Here is a 25,449-nt window from a genome sequence, read left to right as displayed (position 1 = left end):
ATTATTATTATTTCTCTTTATTCCCCCTTCTTCCCCCCCCCCCCCATAATCCCGGCATCCCCTGCTAGGGAGCATCAGTGATGGGGAGGAGGAAGGCGATGCTGCGAGCCCCCTCTCCCACGGCACCCTCTCAGCCCGGGCGCCGCAGCAAAGGCCCATCTGCTGCCCATGCTCGCCGTGCTAGGAGGGCACGGGCCGGGGACGCGTGCCAAGCCTGCAGCAAGCGAGAAGGAGTAACAGGAGTGCGTGCGTGGGAGGGAAAACATACATACAAATGTGTGTGTGTGTATGATCATCATCAAACATCTCTTCTTCCTTCCCCCGCCCCACATCAGCTTGCTCCACTCCCCCATCAAGGGCCACCTGCAGAAGGATGCAGGCACTGAAGTTCTCCCCGCTTCTGCAGGGCTGCCAGGGTGTTTGTGGGCTGGAAAATAGCTGTGCATTTGTTCTGGAGCGGCACAGGCTTGCACAGCTCTGTCCTTGTGAGGGCTTTGCTTGCTGGGTGAGGGTGACAAAGGTGATGGGGAAGGCGGCATCTGCTGCAGCTCGAGACTTTCTTGGGCAGCTCAGCAAGGATGGCCAGAGGCACCCCTCCACTGCCTCAGTTCGTGGCTTTCCTCGAGGGCTTTCTGCAGGCTGTTTCTGCAAGCTGAGCCCTCCTCTGTTTCCCAGGGAAGAAGCCAGGATCTCGTAACCATCTCCTCCACCCTGGGACAGAGCTTAGGTCAGGAGAAATGGGCCCCCTTCTTCACTGCGCACACGCACAGAGGCAGGGCAGTGTGGGTGCYGAGTACCTCCCTTCCTGGAGAATGGCCCTCTAGTTAACACCAAATCCCTCCCCTTGAGTGGGAAGTTCAAGCCAGTGAAAACATTCAGTGGCACCACCGCTAACAAGCATGACTTGAGTCACCGGGAACCCCCAGCCCTATGCAAAATGAATTTCAAATTCCCACCTACACCTATCTCCACTCTAGCAGGATACAAGTCACCAGGACCTTTTCAGGCCTCTTCCCCTAACAGTGGGTCTCTCAGTCAGTAGATTCCACCCTCAGAAGTGGTGTTCAAGTCCAGCTGAAGCCCATGACTTGCATGTCACTTTAAGTCCCTGTTGCTGAAGCTTGAGTTGRTGTCCTCTCCTCTGGGAGGAGCTGAAATCAAGCAGGACCTGCTATTACTTGAGCCTCAGACAGCTGAGAGCCATCTCAGAGAAGAGGGAAAAAACAAAATTCCCCGCTCCCCAATGCACTTCCAATTCCCAGCACTCCCTAAAACACAGCCATATCATCTGTGCTGCCCTTCAGCCTCAGCAGCAAGGCCAGAAACATACCCTCCAAGCTGTGATAGGAGAAGAGCAGTCCTGTGAGCTATTCTTGGGGAGCCTCCTGCTTCCCCATAGCAGTATCAGGCAGGCTTTGAATGAAAGCTGTTGCAAACTGCAGAACAAGAGCAAAGCTGGCACAAAGATCCCTCTAAGATTTATAGCCCTTCTCCACCTTCAGGAGATTTTGCAGCAGTGGTAAGAAATCCATTGCAAGGTATAACRTTCCCTCCCTGCGAGGGCATTCAGTTATTATACCTGCATAGCTTGTTTATTAACACYTTGGAAATACAAATTATACCCCTGGGATTCTGACAAGCTTCAGGTGAGTTTCCTTGCCCTGCTCCTAACGTGGTGGCTCAGCTGTTGCCTTTCATGCCACCCTACACACCTTTGGTCAGTAGTGCTGTTGGTGCTCACCTCCATCAGAGGTGCCTGGAGTATGCAGAGCTATTTCCAACCTGGGTTCAGGGGCTGAGCCGTGGCCTCCCTCACTGCAAGCAGCAGCAAGATTATGGAAAGAAAGAGTTTGCCTTACCAAAGAGGTTTGAGAAGTGGAGGTGGAAAGTAGTGCGTGTATTTGCATGGCAATGTTAGCTTTAGGATGGGCCCACAACTGTAAACATTTATCGAAAGTACTTGTGCCCAACATGAGAGAGGGATAGTGAGTCTGAAGGGTTGCTCAGTCTATCCTGCGGCTGCAGAGCCTGCTTAACATGGGCCAGATGCACTGTGGTAAGTGCAGATACRCTCAGTATGTTCGCCTGGGGAATGTACACATGAAGTTTGTGTGCTCACGCGTTTCCCATGCTTCTTGTGTTTATCCTTCTCCTCCCTCTCCCACGCACAATTGCCTATGTAGTGTGTGACTCTGTGGCCTGCCAGATTGGTGTAACACATATTGCACGTCTTTAAGGGATGTTTGTGTGACAGACGTGGGTATTTGCAAAGGCTGGGTGCATGTAGCAATACCTGCAGGTACTGCCGAATACAATGCAGTAGAGTGCATGTGCTTCTGCAGGTGTTATGCTGGCAAAAAATATTGGTGTGTATAAGCAGTCATTGTACAGGAGTTGTTTAGAATAATGCTGTAGATGTTGTTGTGCATGTACAACGAATGAGGGATACCCTAGTCCTTGCTTTAACACACACCTTGCTTTAACCTGTCAGCAAGCAGAGATAACTCTATCTTACGGCAGGGTTTATATCTGAGTTTTCAGCTTGCTCTGTCTATGTTTCTGCTTATCTTGAGAATAGCATCTTTAAGGTACACTCGCTATCACAGACTGGCTTTAAAAAAAAAAATTTATTATTATTTTTTTTCTCTCCTGTGCACCGGTTCATAAAGGCTGAAGAAGAAAGAGGGGCAATTTGGTGATGGACAGAGCGGGTTAGCTGGGCCAGCGTTCATTCCTGGAGGCTGATTAGGTTTTAGGTGGGGTTACTTGCTCTCAAGCGAGCCCTTTGTACATTGTTGGAGTCCGCGACCCAATCAGTGGGACGGAGCTGGAGGAGGTGGTGCTAACGAAGGCTGGTACGGCTGACAATGGCTCCGGCAGATAGGGTGGCAGAGGGGGTACTGACTGGCACCGGAGGCGTCTCTGCGTCTTTAGGTCGACGTGAGGTGCCTGAGAGGGCTGGGTCATACATCAGGCCTAACTGTGGGGATGGGGAAAGAGTGTGGCTAGTTGTCCCTCCTGCTTTTCCCTTCCGTCGCTGCCGTGCTTCGTTTCRGCAACAAAAAGCCAGGCCACGTTGCATTTGTCCTGATGACAGGATGGCGTCTTGTAGTATTACGGTGCAGCGTAACGGTGGGATCTGAAATCTGGGAAAGGTAGAAGCATCGGGCAGCACAGTGCAAGGGGGTAAGGATACATCCTAGGAAAGTCGGTGGTTCCCCACAGGTGGAGGGGTAAGCSTGGAGCTGCAGGCAGCACTCCGGGTGCTGTGGGGTGCTTTGACGGACTTAGGGCGGTGCGTTTGCTAGGGCTGGGCTGTGTGGGTCAGGCTGCGCCGCAGGAGCAACGCCGTGCGGTATGCTAGGACTAGAAGCTTGTCCCAGGTGCCAGAAACCAGGGAAGGGTTGCAGTCACRGGGAGGCGGAGATCCCCTTTCCTCACGGGGAGGTAGAAGGAGACGCTGTGTATTGGGGGCTGTGGCAAAGGATGGTCAAGAGCTCAATTCCCRTATCCCTGTGAAATGGGCTCTGGTTGCACCTCTCAGGAAGACAGACCTTCCTCTTCTGGCTGCGCTGCGCTCCCTGCAGGGCAAGCCCTCTGCTTCCCTCAAGCTGCTCCTGAAGCACAACAGGTACCTCCTGCTCTCCAAACCTCTGAATACCTGAAGCAAAGCAGATASGTTTTTATGCTCAGAAACTTGCCTAGTAGAGCTGATCCGCGAAAAGGAGCGCGGTGTGCTGCTCCGAGCTCTCATCGGGCAGGCCGAGGGAAGAAATAGCGATGAAGGGAACTGGGCACCTCACAAAAAGCAAGGACTTGTTCTTGAGCCGTGACTTAGAAAGTGATTATCCTCTGCTTTAGGATAGCAGTAGTTACCTGAGCTGCTTGCTGTGGGGGCCTAGGCCTTTCGTACAGAGATAAGCCCCTCTCATCGACTAGGCAGCTCGATCAGCTCAGTTAACGCTTTTTCTGTTTCCCCAGCTGGCAGTGGCTAAGGGAGTACCCACACTCGTGCCCATCTAGAGAGGCTTTTTGCACACATCAGTTGTGGTTGTGGTATGTGACCAAATCGAGCTCTGCCGGCAGGCTCTTTCAGCTGATGGAGTAGAAGTTGCAAGCAGTGGGAGAGGTAGATAAGACCCTCCAGAGGGAGAGAGACGGCGGGGGAAATGCCTACCTCCTCTTTCAGAGGATTGTCTCAATRTCTTGTGTTTTTATGGCAAGGTTCATTTCAAAAGGCTTTGAAGCAACCCGTTAAGCTTCTCTTAGTTAAGCAAGCCCCTTACCTGGAGGTGGAAAAGCGGCGCTCCCGTTCTGTGTCCAGGGAACCGTCGGCRTGGAGCAAGGCTGTGGCGTGCATGAAGTGACATGTTCAGGAGGAGGGAAAACAAAGAAGGGCAGAGCTCACCTGCGGCTGCCTAGCAAATCCCCCCCACCCCCCAAACTCCTGCAGGCTGGGCTGATGCAGAGCTCGGGGTTGTCAATAACTTTCTGGTTGCCGCTTGGATCCTGCCGCCCTTTTCGCCGCGGTTATCACCTCTTTCTTGATCTGTTGTCTAATCTGTAATCCCAGCTCCCTGCTGCCTGTCCCTTGGAGTGCCATTTTTCCTCCGTGTGTAAATCCTTATGGATTGGGTTAGTGAGCAGAATCAGTCTTTGTCGTCTCTTTAGGGCTTTGGTATGATTTTTTTTTCCCCCCTTGGAGCATTGATGTGTTTGTTTTTGCATCTTACCAAAGCCGCAGCAAGTGAGTTTGAGGCGTACCGAGAAAATAATGCAAATTAGACCCACTGCATAACGTCTTCAGCAACTGTGAAATCTGTGCTCTAAAATGCAGGTAGCCGCTATGCTGACTTTATCTGCGCTCGGATCCTCTGTTTCAGCATTCAGATACCAGAATTGAACAGAAAGCAAAAGAGGCGGTGTGGCAAAGCGAGAGACATGAAAGGGAGCCTCTCTCCTAGATGCTTGAGCCCTCTGAGAAAGAAGGGGAAGGTAAGCTAGAGCCCAGAGACTTTAAACCGGTTGCACCGAGGTGGAAGACAGGGCTCTGGCAGCGCTTTTGATTCCCCCTCCTCCGACACGATCGCTTCTAGCCGGGCGGCAGGTAAAAGGAGAAGGACGGAGGCCTGAGCATGTTGGGCACGGGCAGTTCTGGGAGCCAGGAAAGGCAGGGCTTTGGGAGGGCTGGCCGGCGCAGGGGCCCAAAGGAGGTGCTCCCTCCTCGTGGAGCTGGTAGGGCGAGGGCCGCCTTTGAGGCAGAGCCGAGMGCGGGGTAAATCGGGAGCGCGGTGCCCCGGAGCGACCAGCGCGCRCCGCGCACGAATATTTCCTGACCCCATTGCTGCGGGAAACCTCTGTCGCCCTGGTGTTCAGGGAGGCAGTGTTTCCTGAAGGCTCTTCGAGCCGGGTAGGAAAGCGGCCAGGTAGTCTGTCTGCTTTTAGCTCAGCCTCCTCCGTGTATTGCTCGCGTTAGAAAAACGGTTGCCTCTACGCTATCTCCAGGCTGTTTCCATTTCCCTTTTCTCCTTCCCTCCTGCCCCGACAGCCCTCTCTTGCCTTCGCTTTGCTGCGCTAGTGCCTGAGCCCCCTCGCTGCTTAATTTGGGGCGCAATAACGAGACGAGAAAGCCAGCTTGGGGAGGATGTGATTTCCCACTTTCCTCCTGGGACCACGTGAGGCCTCTGGAGAATAGGTGGGTTAAAGGCATTACTGTTTCCCCGGGAGCCCTTTGTCCCCGGCTACCTTCTGCTGCGCTGGTTTTTGCGGCAGGCCGGACTGTTTGCAAGTGGCCGTTGGGCTTTCAGATATGTGCTGTTGGCACAGAGCCTCGGTGGCCTCAAATTCTCTATTTAGCAGCAACTTTTGGAGCTAGGGTTGACCACACCTGCATTCAGCCTGGCCAGGGGGACGACGGGATTGCTTCTGCATAATTTAGCAGTCTCTTGAATTATTTATAGTGCAGTTGTGCTCGGAACAGAGTCTTCTCGCTTCCCGTGAGCGCTGGGGGGGGGGAGGAAGGGGAGTTTCTGTCAGGCATCCAGAGTCTATCACTTCATGTTGTGGGAGTGCTGTGGGTTTCCTTTCTGCCCATGTTTGCTTCCCTATGCCTTTATGCAGCTGCACTGCCCTAAGACACCRCTGTTGAGCAAACCCAGTTCTGATTTCTGCATCATTCAGGTGCATGGTACTGCAGAGCATCTCTGTGACTCGGGACTGTGCAGGAGATTCCCAAGTGCAGAGACATGTGTTTACAGTGAAGAGATGGCATCAAGTACAAGAGAGTGAATTTGGAGCTTGGATTTGGTCCCTGACTCAATTACAGTGCCATGCTGTGGATCTGGGACGGGGATCACCAGGACTGCTCTCTAAAATATTCGGGTGCTGGAGAGCATGTTTGGAAAGCCCATCTTGTCCTGTCAAAGAGATTTTAGCTCTGGCATGACACAGTAAGTCAGATTTTGCAAGAGATCATCAGGACCTGAAGACTTGAAAGCTCGTGCGGTTATCAGCAACCCGTGTGAATTGCATGACTGAAGTTCCCATCATTTCCCACTTACTTAACCCTAAACAGAGGGAGCTGAGGGCAGAGGGAGGCTGGGACAGTTTTCACAGGCTCTTTCAGCGGATGAGTGTCGTGAGGATGAGCCAGGTGGCCTGAGTGCCCACCCCAACGCCATATGTGCTTCATCCCCTYTGGCTCGCCGTGGCAGCCTGCTGCACCATGCAGCTGGGTTGTCCYGCTCCTGCTCAGGCAGTCTTGGCAACTGAAACACAGCTGTGGCTTCTAATATATTGCACACCCTTCCGGTGCACCACTAATTCTAATGGTGTGTTTATACATTAGCTTTTATTGTCTTTTTCCTCTCCTTTCTTTCTGGTGTGGCTGTGGCAGCTGATTTCTCAGAAACAGAGTTCGAGATAAATGTGTTTGCGCCGTTGAAGACCTGAAAGGGGAGGGACAGGGTCAAGGGGGTGGAAAGCAAAAGGAACTTGGACCGTAATCAAGCAATTGTGACCGTAAACCGCTCGCTCTCTGTCCACTGTGCTGCTGAGCTGAAACGCGGGGTTTCCCTGCTCCCAGCTGCACTGGGTCGGTTTGTGGCTTTGGTGCTCAGGAAGAGCTGGCGGAGTTAGCTGGGTAATCGCCACGGGGCTCTTCGACAAGCAGCTCTCTCCTGCCTGGTTCTCAGCCTGCAACACCACCAATTCTCGAATCAAGTGGTTTTTACCTCCTGTCATGGAAGCCAGCAGCTACATAAATAAAAAAAAAATTCCTCGTCGTCGTTCCCAAGAAAGGTCCYAAGGTGATCTTAGGGAAGAGAAATGGTACCAAAGCCTGTGCAATGTCCAGGATGAAATCTGATCTCACCGGATGAAGACAAACTCTTCCCTTCTTCCCTCATCCGTGCCCTGGCCCCCAGGCTCAGGGCTGGGGGCAGGTACGGCTCGGCTCTGCCGCCACGGCTCCGGGCCTGGCCTTTCCCACTCTTTGGCCGTGCCGGCCCTGGGAGCAGCAGGCAGCTCTCCAGCAAGGCGAGTGGTGTGTGGCTTTGCCCCTAAGGAGAGGRGAACGTGGGTCTCCCGCAGTCCTCTCCGCTCGGTTTACTCCGGAGATCAGGGCGCTGCTTTGCTTAGTGAAAGGGAGCGCGTGTATGGAAGGAGTAAACATATTGTTGAGACCTGTAACGCCTGTAAACAGGATCCAGCCGTCTGTGGGAGGCAGAAGAGAGWTTTATGTGACCCCGAGTTAAGTGCATTAGGAGGCTTTTGATTTCATTCTGGGAAACTGCCCCTTTTCACGGTACCATATGCCCGTTACTGGCACAGAGCGGTTAGTGAAGATTTGATTCGGGTGGATTTAATCCGCGGGGCTGTGACACCGCAATCGGAAGGATTACGCGAGCGGGGGCTTGCCTCGGTGAGCCGAGCTCTGCGGAGCCCCGAGCCCCTGCCCTTTGCCYGCGCCGGAGGTGGGAGTCCGGGCTGACTCACTTCTGCCTTGGGCGAAGGCATTGAGGAGCTCTCCGCCTGCCTGCCGGCGCTTTCCTTTCCTTCCGAAAATAATAACACAGTGAAGTGGCGGTGGGGGGTCCAGGCGGCACTGTGTCGAGGTCTTGCCTAAGTCTTGAAAGAGGAAGTGAAGAACAAAGGCAGAAGAGACAAATAAACAAGGGTCTGTTCTTGGTCCAGGAGAAATTCCCAAGGGCTCGCGCAACGTTCTCGGAAAGACACAACGCTCCCAGTGCTGGAGTTAGYTTTTGAGAAATAAAAGGAATGGGAAGGAGAGGCGAGAAGGAGGTGGGAAGAACTGGGGGCGGAGAGGAGAGAAGGAGGGAGAGACACCCTAGAGAAACCTCTCCGCACGGAGTCGGAGTCGGGTTTCTCGGCTGTTCCCAGCGAACAGGGGTTAACGCGGTTTGCGTGGGATTGGCTGGCCACCAGACATTCAGAGGAGAGGGGGATCCGGGGGCTGCCAAGCGGGACCCCTGTGGCCTGAAAGGAGGGGAGGAGGGGAAGGAAGAGGCTGGGAACGCTCTTCCAAACAGCAATAGATCGGCTACTGTGGGAAAGCGAGTGCACTGCCAAGCCCCAAGTGGTTCGTGATGGATGGGGGAGGAAAGGGGGCGGGGATGGAGGGGCAGCTCTTCCTCTCGGTGGCCGCTAGGATCTTGCCGTTATTGCCTTTTATTCCCTGGCCTCTCTTTATTTATTGTCTTTCCGGGGTTTAATTACTGCCCTCTTCTCTCCAGCTTGGAGAACGTTTATCCCAGGGATGCACAAACAACTGCCACCTGCTTCAAAAATAGCTGGAAGCAACGTGGTTTCTGCCTGCCTGCGTGGGCTGCTGCACTCTACCCATCACCATGGCATTAAGCACTTCTTGCCTTGTTCCTTCTTTAATTGCCTCTCTGTGGCCCGCAGGACATCCACCTCACCTTGTTCTGGGCTGTTGAACCTGCACTTCCCAGAGCTTCACTGTTGCCGGGAGTCCCTGGGATTTCTCCTGCTTTTCTTTGCTCTTTTGCTCAGGGTTTATGTGCATGATCTGGTGCGCGTCTGCCCTGCGCTTCTCACCCAGGGGCCCTCAGCAATTAGTACAATTTTGGCTGCCCRTTTTGCTGCTGTTCTTAGGATTCTTGATTTGCATTCTTCAGCACGTGTGGATCACCTGGCAGGCTCTGCTTTGAAAGCCGTTGTCTGCTGTTGCTTCTTCCACATCCCTCCTTGAGACCTGCTCCTTCCCTGCTGCTTGCCAGGAGGAGCTAGCTAGCTCCTGGTAGTTGAACTGGAGCCTCACTGGAGATTTGGTTAGATCAGCCGTATTAAAAAATGTCCTTGAATTTTGAGTGTCTGAGGATGTAGTTGCATGATATCTCAGTTTTGGTAAGAACTGAGCTGGTGAAGTCAGTTTAGGAAATTTCTGCCAGTCAACCACTTGTTCCCATCCCTAGGCACTTTTATTGATGTTTATTTTTAATTCAGTTAGATCTGTTGCTGGTTTGGGTTTACAACACAGACTTTCATGCAGTTGTACTGACACAGCTGAGGGGTGGTGAGCTGTGAAAGGGGTGAGTGAGAGGAGAGAACCTATGAAACCATGCAGCCCGTGTTACCACACGCCTCACTTGGGTCTCTGAAGGCATGTTTTTCTTTTACACTCAGAAGGAAAAAAAAAAAAAGAAAAAAAAAGATTTTGTCCTGTTCCTCTCTGCAAGACACAGACTGTCTGGGAGTTCTCACATACTTCTTTGATTACCCGATGGCCTGTCTAAGGACATAAATTGTTTTTGCATAGTTCTGTCCGTGTCCTTTCATATTCATTGTCTCGCGATGATGTGTTCCTTCTCTGTATGACACCAAAGTCAAAGCAAAAGAACTAGCAAACTCTGTTTTGCATTGCTGTAACCACTGCGCACTTGAAGCAGTGAGCAGCAGTAATACTGTGTTTGGCTGGGAGAAAGGTCTTGCGCCCTTGTTATGTATATGTGTGTTCTGCAGAGCATCATGAGCCATGTCTCAGCTCACTCTGATGTCCTGAGAGAACCTATGTGTGGGCCAAGTGATGACATAATCTCCAGGGCCATCACAACCATCTTCAGGGAACTGGATGTTACAAGAACGCAGTAAACAGGATTGAGGAAGAATCTTTCCAGGATGTCAGGAGATAGTGAAGGAGAAAAGAGGATAGGAGTGCTACTTTTCCTTCAGTGGAAAGAGTGCTTATCCTAGTAGTACCAGGAAGTTTAAATTATGGTTTCTGAGAGCATCTGAAGAATCAGTATGTGCTGAGGCATCTTGGAACCATAGAAATTCCTATGGTGAGTGTGATTTTACCTGGGGAGAGGAGGAGAGAGCTACAAGGAAGCCCAGTACGGCAGAAGCATGCTAAGAGGAATATTCAATAGATTCCAGTGGAGTTAGAAATCCAGCTTTAAGTTTTCTTTAACGCACACCACTGTACCCTTGTGATGTCCAAGTACTTCTCAGATAAAATTAAATCGGTATCTCATAGCCCATTATTGAATTTACTCTTCTCTGAGCAGATCTTCTTTTAAACCGGGGGCTGGAGAATTATATAATTATGCTGCTATTAGTATTATGGTAGTTACAGTAAGAACAATCTGTTCAAGTGAAGGGTTCTATAATGGACTCTGAAGGAGTTCAGATGCTGGGTTATTCTGGTGACTTCTGGAAGAGCAGTCTTGAGCCAAAACTCTCTCAGTGAAGACTGATTTATCTCCAGGTCCTGTGCGCTTTGTACAAAGGGTTGAGAGATGCTTTGTCCCAGAGTGTGCAGCTATCTTGCAGTGGTTGGACATGAGACACCTAAAATAGCCCAGACTAAGTCCACCAAAGAGCAGGACAGTAGAAACAGTGAAAGCCCATGGAAGATGTGGAGTCCAAAGGTATGGTGCTTCTGGGAATCCTTTGCCTTGGGGAGATGGACCGCCACAATATTTAAAAAGCTAGAGTCTCTGCATTGTGTCCCTCTTAGTTTCTATATACAGCAGACGGTAGCTGCTGGCTTGGAGAATGTTGCACAGAGATTGTTGTCTGGAGGTTTCCTACAAGAGTGCATGGGAGAGTTATGGTTGACTTGATATACAACATCTGTCTGCCTTCAGTGGAAGGGGAAAGGCAACATTCTGGTTTCTCAGTTGTGCTCTCACGCTTTCCTGGCCAACTTTGTCTCAGCCTTGTGTAGATTCACTCTTTAGCTGTTCTTTCTCTGTCCAAGTTTTCTCCTGGCTTGATGTCACCCATTGATGGTGTGTAGATATCAGATCTGGAAGTCAAATGGATGCGATGGTCATGCGCTGTTGAGAGCGGTGACCTCATGTCTCCCGGCTTTTCCAGGCTGCCTTGCCTTACTGTTGAAAAGGAGGGAAGATGCTTAGGATAGAGCCTAGTTTTCCCTTTGCCTGACCTAGATCCTCTTGAAGAGTAGCTGTGCTGGACRATTTTGCATCAGCTAGTTGGGCTGGAAGTGAGTCAGTGGCACCTTGTGGTCAGTTGCCTCAAAGCTGCAAAGAAAATGCATAGCATGAGGAATTACYGTCTGCATTAGTGCTGTGGGTGATAGCTCTTAACGAAGGTCACAGAAGGATGTTGAATCCCCTTCCTGAAATGTGAATGGAAAGCAATATGAACCTATCTGCATTCAAACCACCTTGCACTGTGACCCCATCAGAACTTSCTGCCAACATCCTCATCACTTGCAGTCCCTGAAAATACCAAGGCTTCTTTCGCATAAGACAGAAATGCTGAGCCCTAGTTACTGTCTAGTTTGTAATGCTTCCCTCTATTTTCCCTGCTGTCCAGCTTTGTAGGATATGTTTCTCTTCCTATCCTACAGGAAAGCAGAGTTCTGCTGTCCCTGAGCTAGATACATTTCAGCTGTAGATAAGTAATAGTTTCATAGTTTCTCCTTACTCCCATGAATGTTTGCAGGACAGAAGTAATTTGAGATTTTAGAGTGTTTTAAGGTACTGTAGCTCCAGTGTGTTGTTCTGTCATGTGCCCTGTGAATGACAGGTAGATACAGTACTTCAGAAGTGTAGAGCCCATCCACATTTATCTGCAGCCCGAGTGGAGAGTGAGTTTGGCCCTCAGTGTGGAAGGGGGGATGGAAATTATGTCGTATTTTGTTCTGCCACCTGAAAGCAATTCTAGTTTGAATCGTTGCTCTGTGTCAATGTGTCTAAGTGATGGGCAAATGTTACTCCATGGGTGTTCAAGGGATACCTTGAGGCACAGGAGATGAGTTTTGGGGTGTGGGAGGGTGAGGGGAACAGAGTGTCTGTTCTGACTTGTCCTCCTCAGCAGTCTTTCTTGTGTAACCCCAGGAGGAGCATAGGGTGTCTCAAGCTGTGAGCCCTAATGGGCCAGAGGCTGGGGAGCTGTGCATCCTATAGCTTGTGTGGCCTCTTGCCAGTGTCCTCCAGAAGAGAACATTAGGACTGGTAAATTGCCAGCTCTTAGTTGTGCATATCTTTCTGTCTGGCTCCTTGAAATCAGGATATGATTTCAGGATGGTATAAATCAACTCATCACTTGAGATAATGGCAAAGTAAAACTGTTACAGGTGCCTGGGAGTAACTATTATGCACACCACCCCTATCTTTCCTCCTCCTTCTCTGAAAGCAATTCCCCTGTGTCATAGAGACTTACCACTTCTTCAGGCGAGAAAATCAGTGTGGTCCCTTAAAAAAAAAAAAAGCTTTCAGCTTTCCTTGCTGCATAACTGCATGTTCCCTAAAGTGCTTTGTCCATACTCTTCTCAGCCTTTTTCTCTACTTAAACACGAAAGCTTTCTTTTTCTTTTCTTTTTCTCTCTTTCTTTCTTTCTTTTTTTCTTTTTTTTTTTTTTTTTTTTTTTTTTTGGTCATTGTTTTTAACTTGACAGCAACTTGATCTCTCTCTCTGAGATCAGGTTGACTCTTTTTTTTTTTCTTCCTTCTCTCCTCACTCAAATTTGTCAGAAGGGAAGCATCTCTTGCTGTTTTTTTGTGTTCCTGGTAGCTGATGGCTGCTTTGTGATGGAGCAGCTGGGATCCTTTATGACAAGCTGAGATGTCTTCCCGACTGGTACCTCCTTTCTAATTTCCACCACACGTAAATGCTTTGGATGGGGAAACTGGCTAATAATGTCTTCCTCCCCTGCTGGCCTTTGTCTCCAATTAGCTATCACTCAAAGACRTATCTTTCACTGTAGTGCTGATCAGAAGATACAAGAAGGGATATGTGACTGATGGTTTTTAGCATCTCAACCCACCCAAGGGTGGATGAGCTCTCTTCCTCCCTGACAGAGGAGTCCCTGGTATGGGAGAAAGGAGGTGGCTCCAGGGAAGAGGATTTGAAGGGGATGCAGTTTTATTCTTCACTTGCCTCCTTTTAGAAAAGGATAGGAAATGGGTTTGTCTTCCCGTTGCCTCAGAAGGCAGCAAAAATTGCCTCCTGGGAAATATCGGTAGCGCAACAGCAGAGGGTACTGCAGGGCCAGCTTGTTTTGGCAGAGCTGCAGAGGAGAGCTGTGTGCACCAGCCCGGCTCTCCCAGACGCAGGCTGCAGTATCAGGGAGGCAACCAAGCCACGCAAGGGCTGAGCTGTGCCAGTGGGTGAGGAGCTACAGAGCCGTRTGCTGGGCCTGACAGATACTGATGTATGCAAATGTCAAGTGAGGAAAACATTYTTTACTTCCTAAAACCGTGTATCCTGCTATGTTGACATGGCACACCACACCCCAGAAAGTGAAGCAGTCTGTTAAATGTCAAGAGTTATGACCTTTGTCTGGGAATTTCACAAGACATGCAGAGCATCTCAGCCGCCTGGGAAGGAGACGGAGATCTGCCTTAGGTGCGTGGCTCCTTCGGTTCTTGTCCTCTGAACTGGCCTGACCCGGGGGAAGCTGGCTGCAGGAACCGGAATGAAACCAGCATTGCCCGGCAGCAATGCCGGTGGGATTGCCGTAGTGGAGCAAGCTGGGTCTCCATCTGACCAAGGACTTTGCATTTAGTGAAGACCTGGTGTCTGGAGGTGATGCCTCAGAGAAAGCACAAGGCACCTARTAGGAGATAACTGCATAGTAGTTTACCAGTGAAGGATGGTTTTTCCTAACAGCAAATCACTCTAGATTTAGTCTTTTTGGCTTCCTTGTGCTCTTTCCCCRAACCTAGGGGCAGAGCAAAACCAGTGACATGTAAGGCGGAAGCTCTGGGTACTCCTCCGCTCTGCAAACAACCTCGCCGCTCCAGCAATAAATGGAGCCTTAARAAAATCATTTTACCCTGGACACGACAAGATGGCAGTGGCGGAAAGGGAGGGAGGTCTTCAGCAGTCTCGCTTCACCTCGATGAAGAAAACATTACAGCGAAGCCCAGAACGGCCTTTACGGGTTTCAACAAAACGCTCTGGCCAGCCCGGCCAGAGAGTCCTTGGGGACAGGCTGCGGCACGGCGGCAAGACGGGCGAGAGGCAGGCGGCCCAGGCACCGCCAGAGCAGGGACGCCGCATCCTCGGCCAGGCTGGCCCGGCCGGGCTGACAAGACGGCGGGCGCTGGGTTTGGTGGTGGTTTTTGTCCGACTCTTCCCTTTGCAGCAGCTCAGGAGGAGGTCAACCCAAGGGGATTCRGGACCACTTCTCCGCCAGCTTCAGGCTGCTCTCCTCCCCTTGGAAGCCAAATAACCTCACCGCTAAATGTTGGAGTCTTCCCATAAGCGCGCTGTTTCACCCGGCGCTGCTCATCCGTCTTAGCTTTGGGGCCTCATCCGGGCCCCCGCCGAGCCACGTCCCCGGGAACCACATTGCCCAGCGTGCGGGRTGCAAATGAACGGCTGGCCGGGTGCTTCGGTTTGAGAGGTGCCACAAGGCACCGCGCAGCACGTTTGGTTCAGGGAGATGGAAAACGTAGGGCTGGAAATGGGATTTAAGGGCTGGAAGCCTTGGAAGTTCTCCAGAGGCCGTCAGCACGGGGGGGACGATGTCAGCGAACAGCGGTGTTGCTGAAAGAGGACCACAAAGCGTCCGGGAACATCTGCTGCTGCGTTGTAGGGTATAGGTGGAGATGGTTGTGCTATCAGAGCCCTCTATGAAGATCCACACGTGGGTTGTGCGGGTTTTTTTCTTTCTTTTTTCTTTTCTTTTTTTTTTTTTTTTTTTTTTTTTTTTTACCTTTTGTCTAAACACTTTATAGCTTCTCACTGTAGTATTAAAGTCTCTCCAAGTTAATAAGTAAGCGTGCTTTGTTATATTTCACTTACTGCCCTCGGAAGCGGCGAGAGAAGGCCAGAGATTTCTTCCCTCCGTTCCCACCCCGGGACACGTGTCAGCCCTGGGGAGAGCCCAAGCGAAGGGCTCGGCATTTCCCCCTGGCGCAGGGCGGTCTGCGCTTAGCCCTGGCGCTCTGGGCAGGATGGTCCCATACCCGAGTCTGCCTCCCACGGAGGTGTCGCCTAACCCTGGCGCCCGTGTTCGATGGAGACCTTTATTAACGACCGCGTGGGATGCGTTATTCCCGTACGAGAACTTTGGTCCTTAGAGGGGGAGGAGGAGCCGAATCCCACGCGCAGAAGCGGCACGCAGGGCGCCAGGGCCCTGGCGAGCCACCCCACCTTGGCAGCCTGCGGAGCGGCGTGGGCCAGCTGGTGCGTTTTGGGCGTGCGTCCTCTTCTGCACGGGGGTGGAGGGGGCGCTGAGGCTTGGGCTGCAGAGGGGGAAGGGGTCTCTCCACCTCTCTGCACAGAGAGTTTCATGCTGCTGGGGGGCGGGGAGCGTATAGCCTCCGTGTTGCAAAGGGCATTTATGAGATGCTGTTCCAACACCTACCTTCTCCCAAACCTTCCAGTTTTAGCAGAGGGAGTCCCTCCTTCCCTAAACAGCAAAATGCCTTTTCTTATTTTCCTTGGTGAAGCATTGGTTCAGGTTAGAGCTTCTGTCTGTCCTTCTGTCTGTCAGTCTTCAATTACTTTTCTGCCTGACAGCAGCACTGCGCTCCCCACCGGGGCTGGAGGTGGTGTAGAGAGGGGACGGAGGCTGTTTTTCTTACTGTTTTCTGAGAAAAGGGCTGAGTGCTGCTGGGTTCTTGCTKACCCAATGTGGATCCTTCACCACAGCACGATATTACCAGCAGGTAGCTGGATGTGTATTTTAGCCACCTCAGTCAAGATGCAAAATGCTTTGCACCTGGTTCACAGAAAATAAAAAGCAAAGGGCAACACCTGGAGGTGTTCTGGACTTGAGAAGGAGGGGAGGAGAATAAAAGAGACAGAAACTTTTTTTTTTTCTATTCCCATACAGAATCAAATAGCACTTCCTGGGAGTGAGGGTTTTTTAGGGTGCGTGTTGTGAGTAAACCTTGAAAAGATCTGGGAAACGTCGGTACTTSCTAGGTTCTGGGAGGCTGGCTAACGATCTCAGTCCTTTAAAATCCAAGTGCTCTCATAGATTGGTCGTGTTTTCAGTTGTTTCAACTGTGAACCTCTACCCCGTCTCATCCCTCTTGCTCTCTGCTCACTCTCCATCTTCCCCTGGGTCTCATCTGGTGCAAGACCTGAGGAGGCCTGAGTTTATTGTCACTGCTGAGYGTGGGGACTTCACGAGATTGTGAATCCCCTTCCTTTCTGTGTTTCTCTTCCTTTTACTTTGTCACCAGTGCCTTTCTGCTCTTCGTGAGGTTAAAAGACTGTATCTGATCTAGAAGAGGTTCAACTTGGTGTAACCTAGCCAAGATAAAAGGCCTGTTGAAGGTGGCAGAGGGTGGGGAAAGCTGTTTTGGACTTAAGTCTCAAAGGATGCATCCTGAACTCGGACTAGGTGTGTGGCATTCCCAACCTTGTCTTCCTACAAGTGGTAAATTTTTACACCCCACTAGCTGCTGAAAGTGACTTTTCTTTTCATGGCTTTTCCACAGGATGAAGATGAGACGCCATAAGCTCTTTCTGACTCTCTGCATGGCTGGTCTCTGCCTCATCTCCTTCTTGCACTTTCTGAAGGCCCTTTCCTATGTCACCTTCCCCCGGGAACTAGCTTCGCTTAGTCCCAACCTCGTCTCCAGCTTCTTTTGGAACAATGCACCWGTCACACCTCAGGTTAGCCCTGAGCCAGGGGGTGCAGAGTTCCTCCGCACGCCTCTCTACTCCCACTCCCCCTTGCTCCAGCCCTTGCCTCCCAGCAGAGCCAGCGAAGAGCTGCACAGAGTTGAGTTTGTGCTGCCAGAAGACACAACAGAATATTTTGTCCGTACCAAAGCCGGTGGCGTTTGCTTTAAACCGGGCACCAAGGTGTTGGAGAAGCCATCTGTGGGAGGGCGGCCAGAGGAGCGAGCAGATGGTGCTGCCTCAGGGCGACCCGCTCGCAAGCCACTAAGTGCCAGCGGGACCAAGCGACGCAAGTGGGTAGAGTGTGTGTGTTTGCCAGGCTGGCACGGCCCAAGCTGTGGGGTCCCCACTGTAGTCCAGTACTCCAACCTGCCCACCAAGGACCGCCTTGTGCCCCGTGAGATCCCCCGGCGGGTCATCAATGCTATCAACGTCAACCATGAGTTTGACCTGCTGGATGTCCGCTTCCATGAGCTGGGAGATGTGGTGGACACCTTTGTGGTGTGCGAGTCAAACTTCACGGCCTACGGTGAGCCGCGGCCCCTCAAGTTCCGTGAGATGCTCCTCAATGGCTCCTTCGACTATATCCGCCACAAGGTGCTCTACGTCTTCCTGGACCATTTTCCCCCCGGTGGCCGYCAGGATGGCTGGATTGCTGATGATTACCTGCGCACCTTTCTCACCCGTGATGGCGTCTCTCGCCTCCGCAACCTGCGCCCGGATGATGTCTTCATCATCGATGATGCTGATGAGATCCCGGCCCGTGATGGTGTGCTCTTCCTCAAGCTCTACGACGGCTGGACAGAGCCTTTCGCCTTTCACATGCGGAAATCACTCTACGGCTTCTTCTGGAAGCAACCAGGCACCTTGGAGGTGGTCTCAGGCTGCACTATGGGGATGCTCCAGGCTGTCTATGCCACTGATGGGATCCGTCTACGGCGCCGTGAGTATTACACCATGCCTGGCTTCCGGCAGTATGAGAACAGCACAGGACACATCCTGGTGCAATGGTCACTGGGAAGCCCCCTCCACTTTGCTGGCTGGCACTGCTCCTGGTGTTTCACGCCAGAGGGGATCTACTTCAAACTGGTATCAGCCCAGAATGGGGACTTCCCCCGCTGGGGTGACTATGAGGATAAACGAGACCTCAATTATATTCGGGAGCTGATCCGGACTGGTGGCTGGTTCGATGGTACCACGCAGGAGTATCCCCCTGCAGACCCCAAAGAGCAGATGTACGCTCCCAAGTACCTGCTCAAGAACTACCAGCGGTTCCACTACTTGTTGGAGAATCCATACCGAAGAGCAGAAGGGGCTGGGTGAGGCCACTGGGGCTGGCATAGAAAATTGGAACTTCACAACAAAGGGAAAGAGTCGAGTGTTTTGTCAGTTCCTTTCTTTTTTTGTTTTCTTTGATTCCAGGTGGGGTGTACCATTTCTCGGCAGTCTCTACCCTCCCTTTCTTCTCTTCTTCCCTTCCTCCCAGGGTGATGCCTGGGGACAAGAATTCCTGAGTCGCATAAAGGGAGGCCCCGGGCAAGAGAAGGAGAGAAGTTGGGGACCTACTCTGGGAGTAGCATAAAGACTTTACTGCATCTCCTAAACCTCTCCTGCTGGCTGGAGAGAATCTTTGCAGCCAGCTGATGGATTTTCCTCTGTGGGAGGCTGGGAGGATCCCCTGGGGAGAGAGGGCAGCTGTTCCCGTCTGCCCTCATCCTTTGTGGATCGGAGCAAGCACAGATGTGAGCCTGGACTATTCAGTGAGCGTGTGAGTCAGCAGGCACAAACCAATGTGAATGGCCATGTGTGCAGATACGTGTCACAGGCATTTTTTGGATGTGTGAATGTGCAAAAGCATCTTGGTATGCGTTTATTTTTTGTATACCTCTATATTCAAAGAGTATTTTGGGGAAGGTAACTCCTTTGCTTTGAAGGTGTTCTCCTCAGTACACAGTGTCCTCCCACAGGGCTAGCCACATCTATCCTGGGCCAGGTCTTGGCCTGATGCTCTACCAGTCTTGGAGCAGGCAGACAGGGGAAGCGGGGAGAAGGCTAATCTTTTTTACTTCTTTTTCACCCATGCTCCCACAACACTGCACTGGCTCAGCCCACAGAACCTAAAGCATCTTTCCTGCAATACATGCTTTTTGCAGGGCAGGGATAAGCTGCAGAGGACTTAATCAGATGTTGGGAGTGTATGGTTACAAGTGCATGGTTTCCTGTGTGCATGAGTGCTAACATGCATGGTTTTGGTATGCACGTGGGTGTTTGTTACCAGTACTGGGTGGGGGGAAGGGGACATAGTTGGGCTTGGCTGCGTGTGTTTCCATAGAGGTCAGAACATGGTGGGATCTGGAAGCTATGATCTCCATCTAAGCATGGATTACGTTTCAGGGAATGCATAGGAGAAAGTATTAGCTCCATATACCAGTGCTACACACATGAGATGGTTGCATGCTGGCTCTGGCTGTGTGCAACCCTGCAGGCTATCCCTGCTGCAGGGCTGCTGCTTACAGCAGGGCTAGGATACACATGCTGGCTATTCCTTCTTGTTATGGGGTAAATGGGAGGGGAAAGGAGAAAGGCAAAGCCCTGAGTCAGCCAACGAGTCTTGTGGGAGACACAAAACATGTCAAGGCATACCACCCATCTATCTGCTCTTGGGGTGTGAGGGAGCTCGTGGAGAAAAGGACCATGAGTGGGCTTTCCCTGGGGCCAAGAGGCTGTTTCGGGATGATCAGGCAATAGAGAGGACATGCAGCCCACACTTGCCGCTGGGCCCATGCAGACGAGATCATGCAGAGCAGAGGGGAATGAGGATGAAACTAATTGCAGCTGGTTAGTGAGTGTCTACTCAGAGTTCATCAGTGATGGGTAGTCAGGATCTGGCTTGTCCATGTCTCAGACTGAGGTTGAGTTCATTGAAGAGGCAGATCCCTGCTTCCACCCTTACCTCCCTTCCTTAGCAGATGGCTGCTTGACAGGGTGCCCCGAGCCCAGACTGTAGCGGGCAGAGGATGAAAAACATGGTGAGCTTGCTCTGTTAGCTTTATGGTGGAAAGACTGGGTCATTTTGCAAGCAGAGATGTGAGGATCATGTGTAGGATGAGGAGGAGGAAAATACTGGCCGTAAGAGAGAGTGACCCTGACATCAGGCCAGCTGTGCTGAAGTGGGAGGGTTTCCATTGCTGTTAACTCACTCCATCAGGGCTCCATATTCTTGTGTTGTCCAGCCCGTTCTCTCCCTTATGCCTCATTCCCGTTTCTGTATCTCTCTCTTTCTCTCCCTCCTAGTCTCCTCTCTAGAGAATTGAAAAATAATTTGATTCCCTAATAAGACTGAGACAGGAACTAGAGGTACAGAATCAAGATGAACATTGCTGCTCAAACTGAGATCAAGTTCATTTTAGCACCTTCTACATCTCACGTGCAATAACAAGTGATTAAAAGAACTGAAGGACTTTTTTTTCTTTCTTCTTTCTTTCTTTTTTTTTAACCGCTATTGTCACTTCTGCTGCATGCACTCCACAGGCAGAATAGCCCCTTTGGGAAGTGAGCAGAGGACCGAGTAGCCAGAATGCCCTTTCCCCAAAGGGAAGCTGTGGCTTTTCTGAGTCCAGAGTTGCCAACATACCAGAAAGGTGTCTGGTCACAGTCATGGGGGCTTTGTGCCAGCTTGCTACATTGAGTTCTTGATTATARAAAGATTATGGAGAAATCAGGACCCAGCTGAGAAAGGAAATGCCTGGATAAAGAGAGACAAGAGCAGGGCATTGAGCTGTTGCTCAAGGGAAATGTGCTTTCCCCAGGGGAGGCCGGAGGAGAGCCCRATGCGTTAGCTGAAGGGATTCAGTAGAAGGTACCTGAGAAGTATAGACTGAAGTGTCATTCCTAATTTTCACTGTTGGAAGGAAGCCTGAGACCTGCCCTCGGTCCTTTGGCTTTGCCTTACGACAGTCATGACACAGCAAGCCTAGTGCCAGGCCTTGCTGAACAGAGGAGAGAAAGAAATCGGTGTGCTTTAGGGGCACTACAGCCCCATGAATCAAGGGCTGAGCTGCTTGCGTGCTGGGGCTGCATCCTGCAGTCTCCTCGAGGAGGAAGCTACGTGGCTGGGAGCAACCTCTGCCCTGGTCGCAGCCCTTCCCATGCATGAACTTCTTTGGGGATTTTTAATGTGCTACAWGTCATGTTTTCATTGCTGGACTATAGCCTTTTCCTCTTAGGAGTTTCAGTTGAGCCCACAGCTGCAATATCTGGATCTTCTCTTCCTTAAGCGCAGCCTGTTCCCTTCCCTCCTCTCTTCTCCGTTATTTACTCCATGGTTCTCTTCATCCCCCTCTGAGTTTCTTCTCCCTTCTCCTATCCTTCCCAGGCAAGAGGAAAAGGTCTTGTTGGAACTGGATAAGCACAGCGTTGGGGCTCTTCTATGCGATGGCCTGGCCCTGTGTCCCCCCTAGACTTTTCCACTTCCTTATTCTTATAAAATTATATTTAAAACAGGCTTCTGTTGTGGGGGAAGGAAGAGAATTTACAGAGGAAGTACTTTTTTTTTTTCTGGAGAATCATTTAAACACTTCTGGTTTAAGGCCAAACCAGTCAATGTTTCTGTTGCCTAATTTGTCTGGCTAACCCTGTGTTTATTATCCTAAGGGAATTAGAGTGCTTGTCATTAAAAATCTTCCTTGTCCCTCAGAGGGTGGGGACTTGCAAGCTGACTTTTGCACATTGATTTCCCAAGGTCGTGGCTTGCCCTCTGTCCAGCCTTTGCATGCAGTGTTTAACCCAGGAGCTCAGCGGAGAGGCAGCAAGGTCAGAGTCATCCTCCACAGGAGGGAATCCAGAGCGGATAGGTGCGTGGGGTGGTGAGGGATGCAAAGGAGGGAGGCAGGTCTGTGTCAGACTCTGACCCTTATTTCCCTAGGCYGAATGCTTTGGGGTAAGCGTTGAGGCCTTTTGATCTTGTCTCAACAAGGGAATGAGGTCTGAGAAAGGAAGGAATGGAAAAGCCCGAACCTGCTGCTGGGGTGGGGTTGGGATCAGATCTCAAGAGCCTGCCGTGCGTTGGGTTTTTCAGCCGTGAGCTGCTCAGCCGAGTGCCGGCTGCCTCTCCTGGAGTGAGGCATCCAGTGGAGGGGTGGGCAGGCTGGCGTTAGCAGAGGGCTGTCAGCCTTTCCCTGCAGTCCTGTTCAGCTTGACAGCTCTGTGCCATTTGTTCCCAGGAATCGTTTCATCTTCAGATTAAGTGGTGCAAGGGAGGGCTGGAGAGCAGGAGCAGCAGCACGTGGCGTCCCTGAGCCCTGTGCTCTTCTGCTGCTGTCTGGCCACATCYCACCTGCCTTTCCAACTGCTGCTTTCTTCCCCACTAACAAAAGTTGTGTGTCCGTGCATGAGCAGGACATGGGCTTTGGTGGACCTGCAGCAGGTGAGTTTGCTAAAGCAGGGAGGGGACAGGGAGATCCTCTGTCTTTGCCTCTCCAGAGGACTGGGAGTAATGCAGTGCCCCRAAAGTGCTGGACAAAAAAGAGATGAGGTGGTTTTGTGCCTGTGTGGTTGGTATGAAGGAYAACACGCTCAAGTCTACTCTTGCTGTTGCATTCTCTGCTCCCYGTGTCCTGCTGACGTGCTTGATGTCATGCATCTTACACTGCCCCACTGTGCCTCTGTGGTGGTTAAACGAAGGGGACCTTGTGGCCTCCAAGTGACGTGTGAGTCGGAGGGAAGCAGTGTCAGAACAGAACGGGTATCAGTTTTTCCCTGTTTATTCTCTTTTGATGTGTACTATCCTTGTGGGATAGTAGTGTCTTTCCCCCTCCCCAAACCACCCCAGGCTGTATGCTCATCTCCCTGCTGCTGCCAGCAATCTCTGTGGCTGCTAYGCCTCTGCACTGTGAAGACACTAGTCCAGGGTCAGCCCTGGTCCTGTTAGCGAACACTGGTGGTGAAGAGGGAAGGAAACGCTCATCCTGGCTTCATTGACCTCAAACCTTGTCAAAAAAGGAAGGAAGTGCCTGGGAGACTGGATCCTGAATCCCTCCATCGTGTTCCCCCCCCCCCCCCCCCCAAAAAAAAAACCCTCTTAGTATGGAAACTAAGAGGGAGCTGGAGGTAAGAGGGTGGCAGGAGGGGCTCAGATCCAGCATCGATAAAGGAGAGATGTTTCTAATGCAATACACTGACATTTAAGGCTTTGGGGACTACACATAATGGCTTAAGAAGGGATCTGAAATACTCTGAAACTAAGAATTCAAACCACTATTTTTTCCTTCCTGTGAGGATGATGATGCAGTATCATCCTGGGGGTGGTCCAGCAGCACTTCCTGAACTRGGGTCCACCTGGTCCCACTAGTTGTGTTGCTCCTGGGGTGGTCCCAAAACACCCTGTTTTGGCAAAAGAATGCGTGGACTTGCCAAAAAAAATAAAAATAAAAAAGGAAAAAAAAAAAAGGAAAGCGGCTGCAAAGCTCCTTTCAACTCTGTAATTTATAAACAGCAAGTAATAATGAATTTTTTGTAAGGATAAATCAAATGTACATTCTGAAATCATTTTCTCTGTAAATGGTTGAATTTCATTTCACCCTTAAAGGGATGCTTAAAAGGAGGAGAATAATAATAACAAAAATAAAAAAAAATTTACAAAGGATGAAAGGAAACCAGCATGTGTGTGTGTGACGACTTTTATTTCTGATCGTCTGGCAAAGGCACCATTGGCGAATGGAGTGAGGGAAGTCGCTTCTTCCTGCCGGTTTGGGGTTTCGGTGCCTCTTCTCCTTCCTTCAGTACACACAGAATGACTCCTGATTTTGCGGGTCCCAGTCGGACCTAATCTTCTGCACGTTAGGGGAGCATCGGCATGTACGGGCAGACCTGAGGGGAAGAACAGCTGCCATGTGGCTCTTTAAAGAGCTGGGGGGGGGGAAAGGTGGTCCTTTCCCCACTACTCAGGAGGTGGTTCCTCATCACTAGCTCCTTCCTTCTCCCTTCCCAGTTGCTTTTTCAACTAAAGCTGTGGAAACTCTGGAGCCCAAAATTATCCCCTAACCTTCCCACTCGGGAAATTTTGAGAACGTACCCTCCTTGATTTTTATCTTGTCTAACGTAATTTGGGCTATTTCTGTATAAAAACCTAGTGCCTTTTGCAATGGCCTTTTGCAAGTCAATATGCCATCTATAAATATTTCATTTTTATCTTTCTAAGAGTTTTGCATTTCAGTTTGTTCCAGTCCCATTTAGAGATAGTGACTATAAACATTATAGATTAAGCTTCTTTATAATCATTAGTTCCATCACATCTCCTCTTCTTTCCATCTGCCAAAACAGTCTGATGTTTTTGGTTTCCCACTTGTGGAAGGCTTTCCATCAAACTAAAGAGTATCCATGTCCATTTTTACTGCCTTTCCACTTCTTCTGTCTCCTTTCCAAAGCAAATAGTCTAGAATACACATATTAGTCAAGATTAAGAATTTAATTAACATTTTCAATTAAGAAATTTTGGCGATCCTTATTGATTGACAGATTTTTGCACCCTAATATGGAATAAACTAAAAATAGATCCTCACCAGAATGTCTGTGAACTTTCCCATTTTTCCAGAGGGGAAGATAAAATATCTAAGTTTAGGCCAATGGAAATTTTGCGAGACAGTTCAAGAAATGAGAACCGATTAGGGCAAAGGTTCTCCTATATATTTTTCTTGCCTCCGGTACAAGGTCTTCTACTGACATTTTACGTTATTTTAAGAAATATTGTAGATGGCATTTCTTTAGTTCCTCTTGAGCTCATGAGGCTTTAAAAAAGGTATTGACTAGAACCCAAGACTTTTTCCCCCCTCCCGGAAAGCGCCAGCCTCTGCCGCGTGAGCTCCAAGCACCTCTCTGAGCTAGGGATCGCCTCCTCCGCAACCCGGCCGGGCGCACCCTTGGGTGCAGCAGCAGCGCTGACCACCGGCGCAGCGTGGCTCTGCCGCGGGCCCTTTTCCGGAGTCAAACCCCGGCTTTGGTCAAAGACRTATGAAAAGGGATTTAGGTGACGCTGAGCAGCGGGAACCGAGGCTGCGGCAGACGCCTCCATCTCCGTCTCACCTCGCGSTTGGCGCCGGCTGGTTTCTGATCGATGCCTGCAGCAGAGGTTGGCTGATGCGGGGACGGACATRCTGTTTCCAAACACCAGGGTGCTTAGAAACAAAACCGACTTCAACACAAACTCACAACACGTTTCTAACATTGCTGGGTGTATTTTTTTTTTTTAATAAAGTGAAAAAAGAGAAAATAGTATTTATGGTTGTTTGAAAAACGTTATAGTTATACAAAAATATATATGTTTCAAGGCCATGTCTCTCCTCACCCTGCCAA

General features: G+C 50.6%; 1 protein-coding gene across 1 annotated transcript; it reads left to right on the top strand.

The window, feature by feature from the left end:
* Positions 1–4,842: 4,842 nt before the first annotated feature.
* Positions 4,843–23,158, top strand: MGAT3 (beta-1,4-mannosyl-glycoprotein 4-beta-N-acetylglucosaminyltransferase). Its single transcript, XM_085323444.1, has 2 exons — positions 4,843–4,995; positions 16,914–23,158. Exon 2 carries the CDS (start codon positions 16,915–16,917, stop codon positions 18,421–18,423), a length of 1,509 nt encoding a protein of 502 aa, XP_085179570.1. The 5' UTR covers positions 4,843–4,995; position 16,914; the 3' UTR covers positions 18,424–23,158.
* The last annotated feature ends 2,291 nt before the right edge of the window (positions 23,159–25,449 follow it).

Source organism: Rhea americana, unplaced genomic scaffold (genome assembly GCF_003343005.1).
Source record: "Rhea americana isolate MKP2758 unplaced genomic scaffold, rheAme1 scaffold_85, whole genome shotgun sequence".
Classification (NCBI taxonomy): Eukaryota; Metazoa; Chordata; class Aves; order Rheiformes; family Rheidae; genus Rhea; species Rhea americana.
The sequence above is the reverse complement of the archived record's forward strand: the minus strand, read 5'-3'. Positions and strand labels throughout refer to the sequence as shown.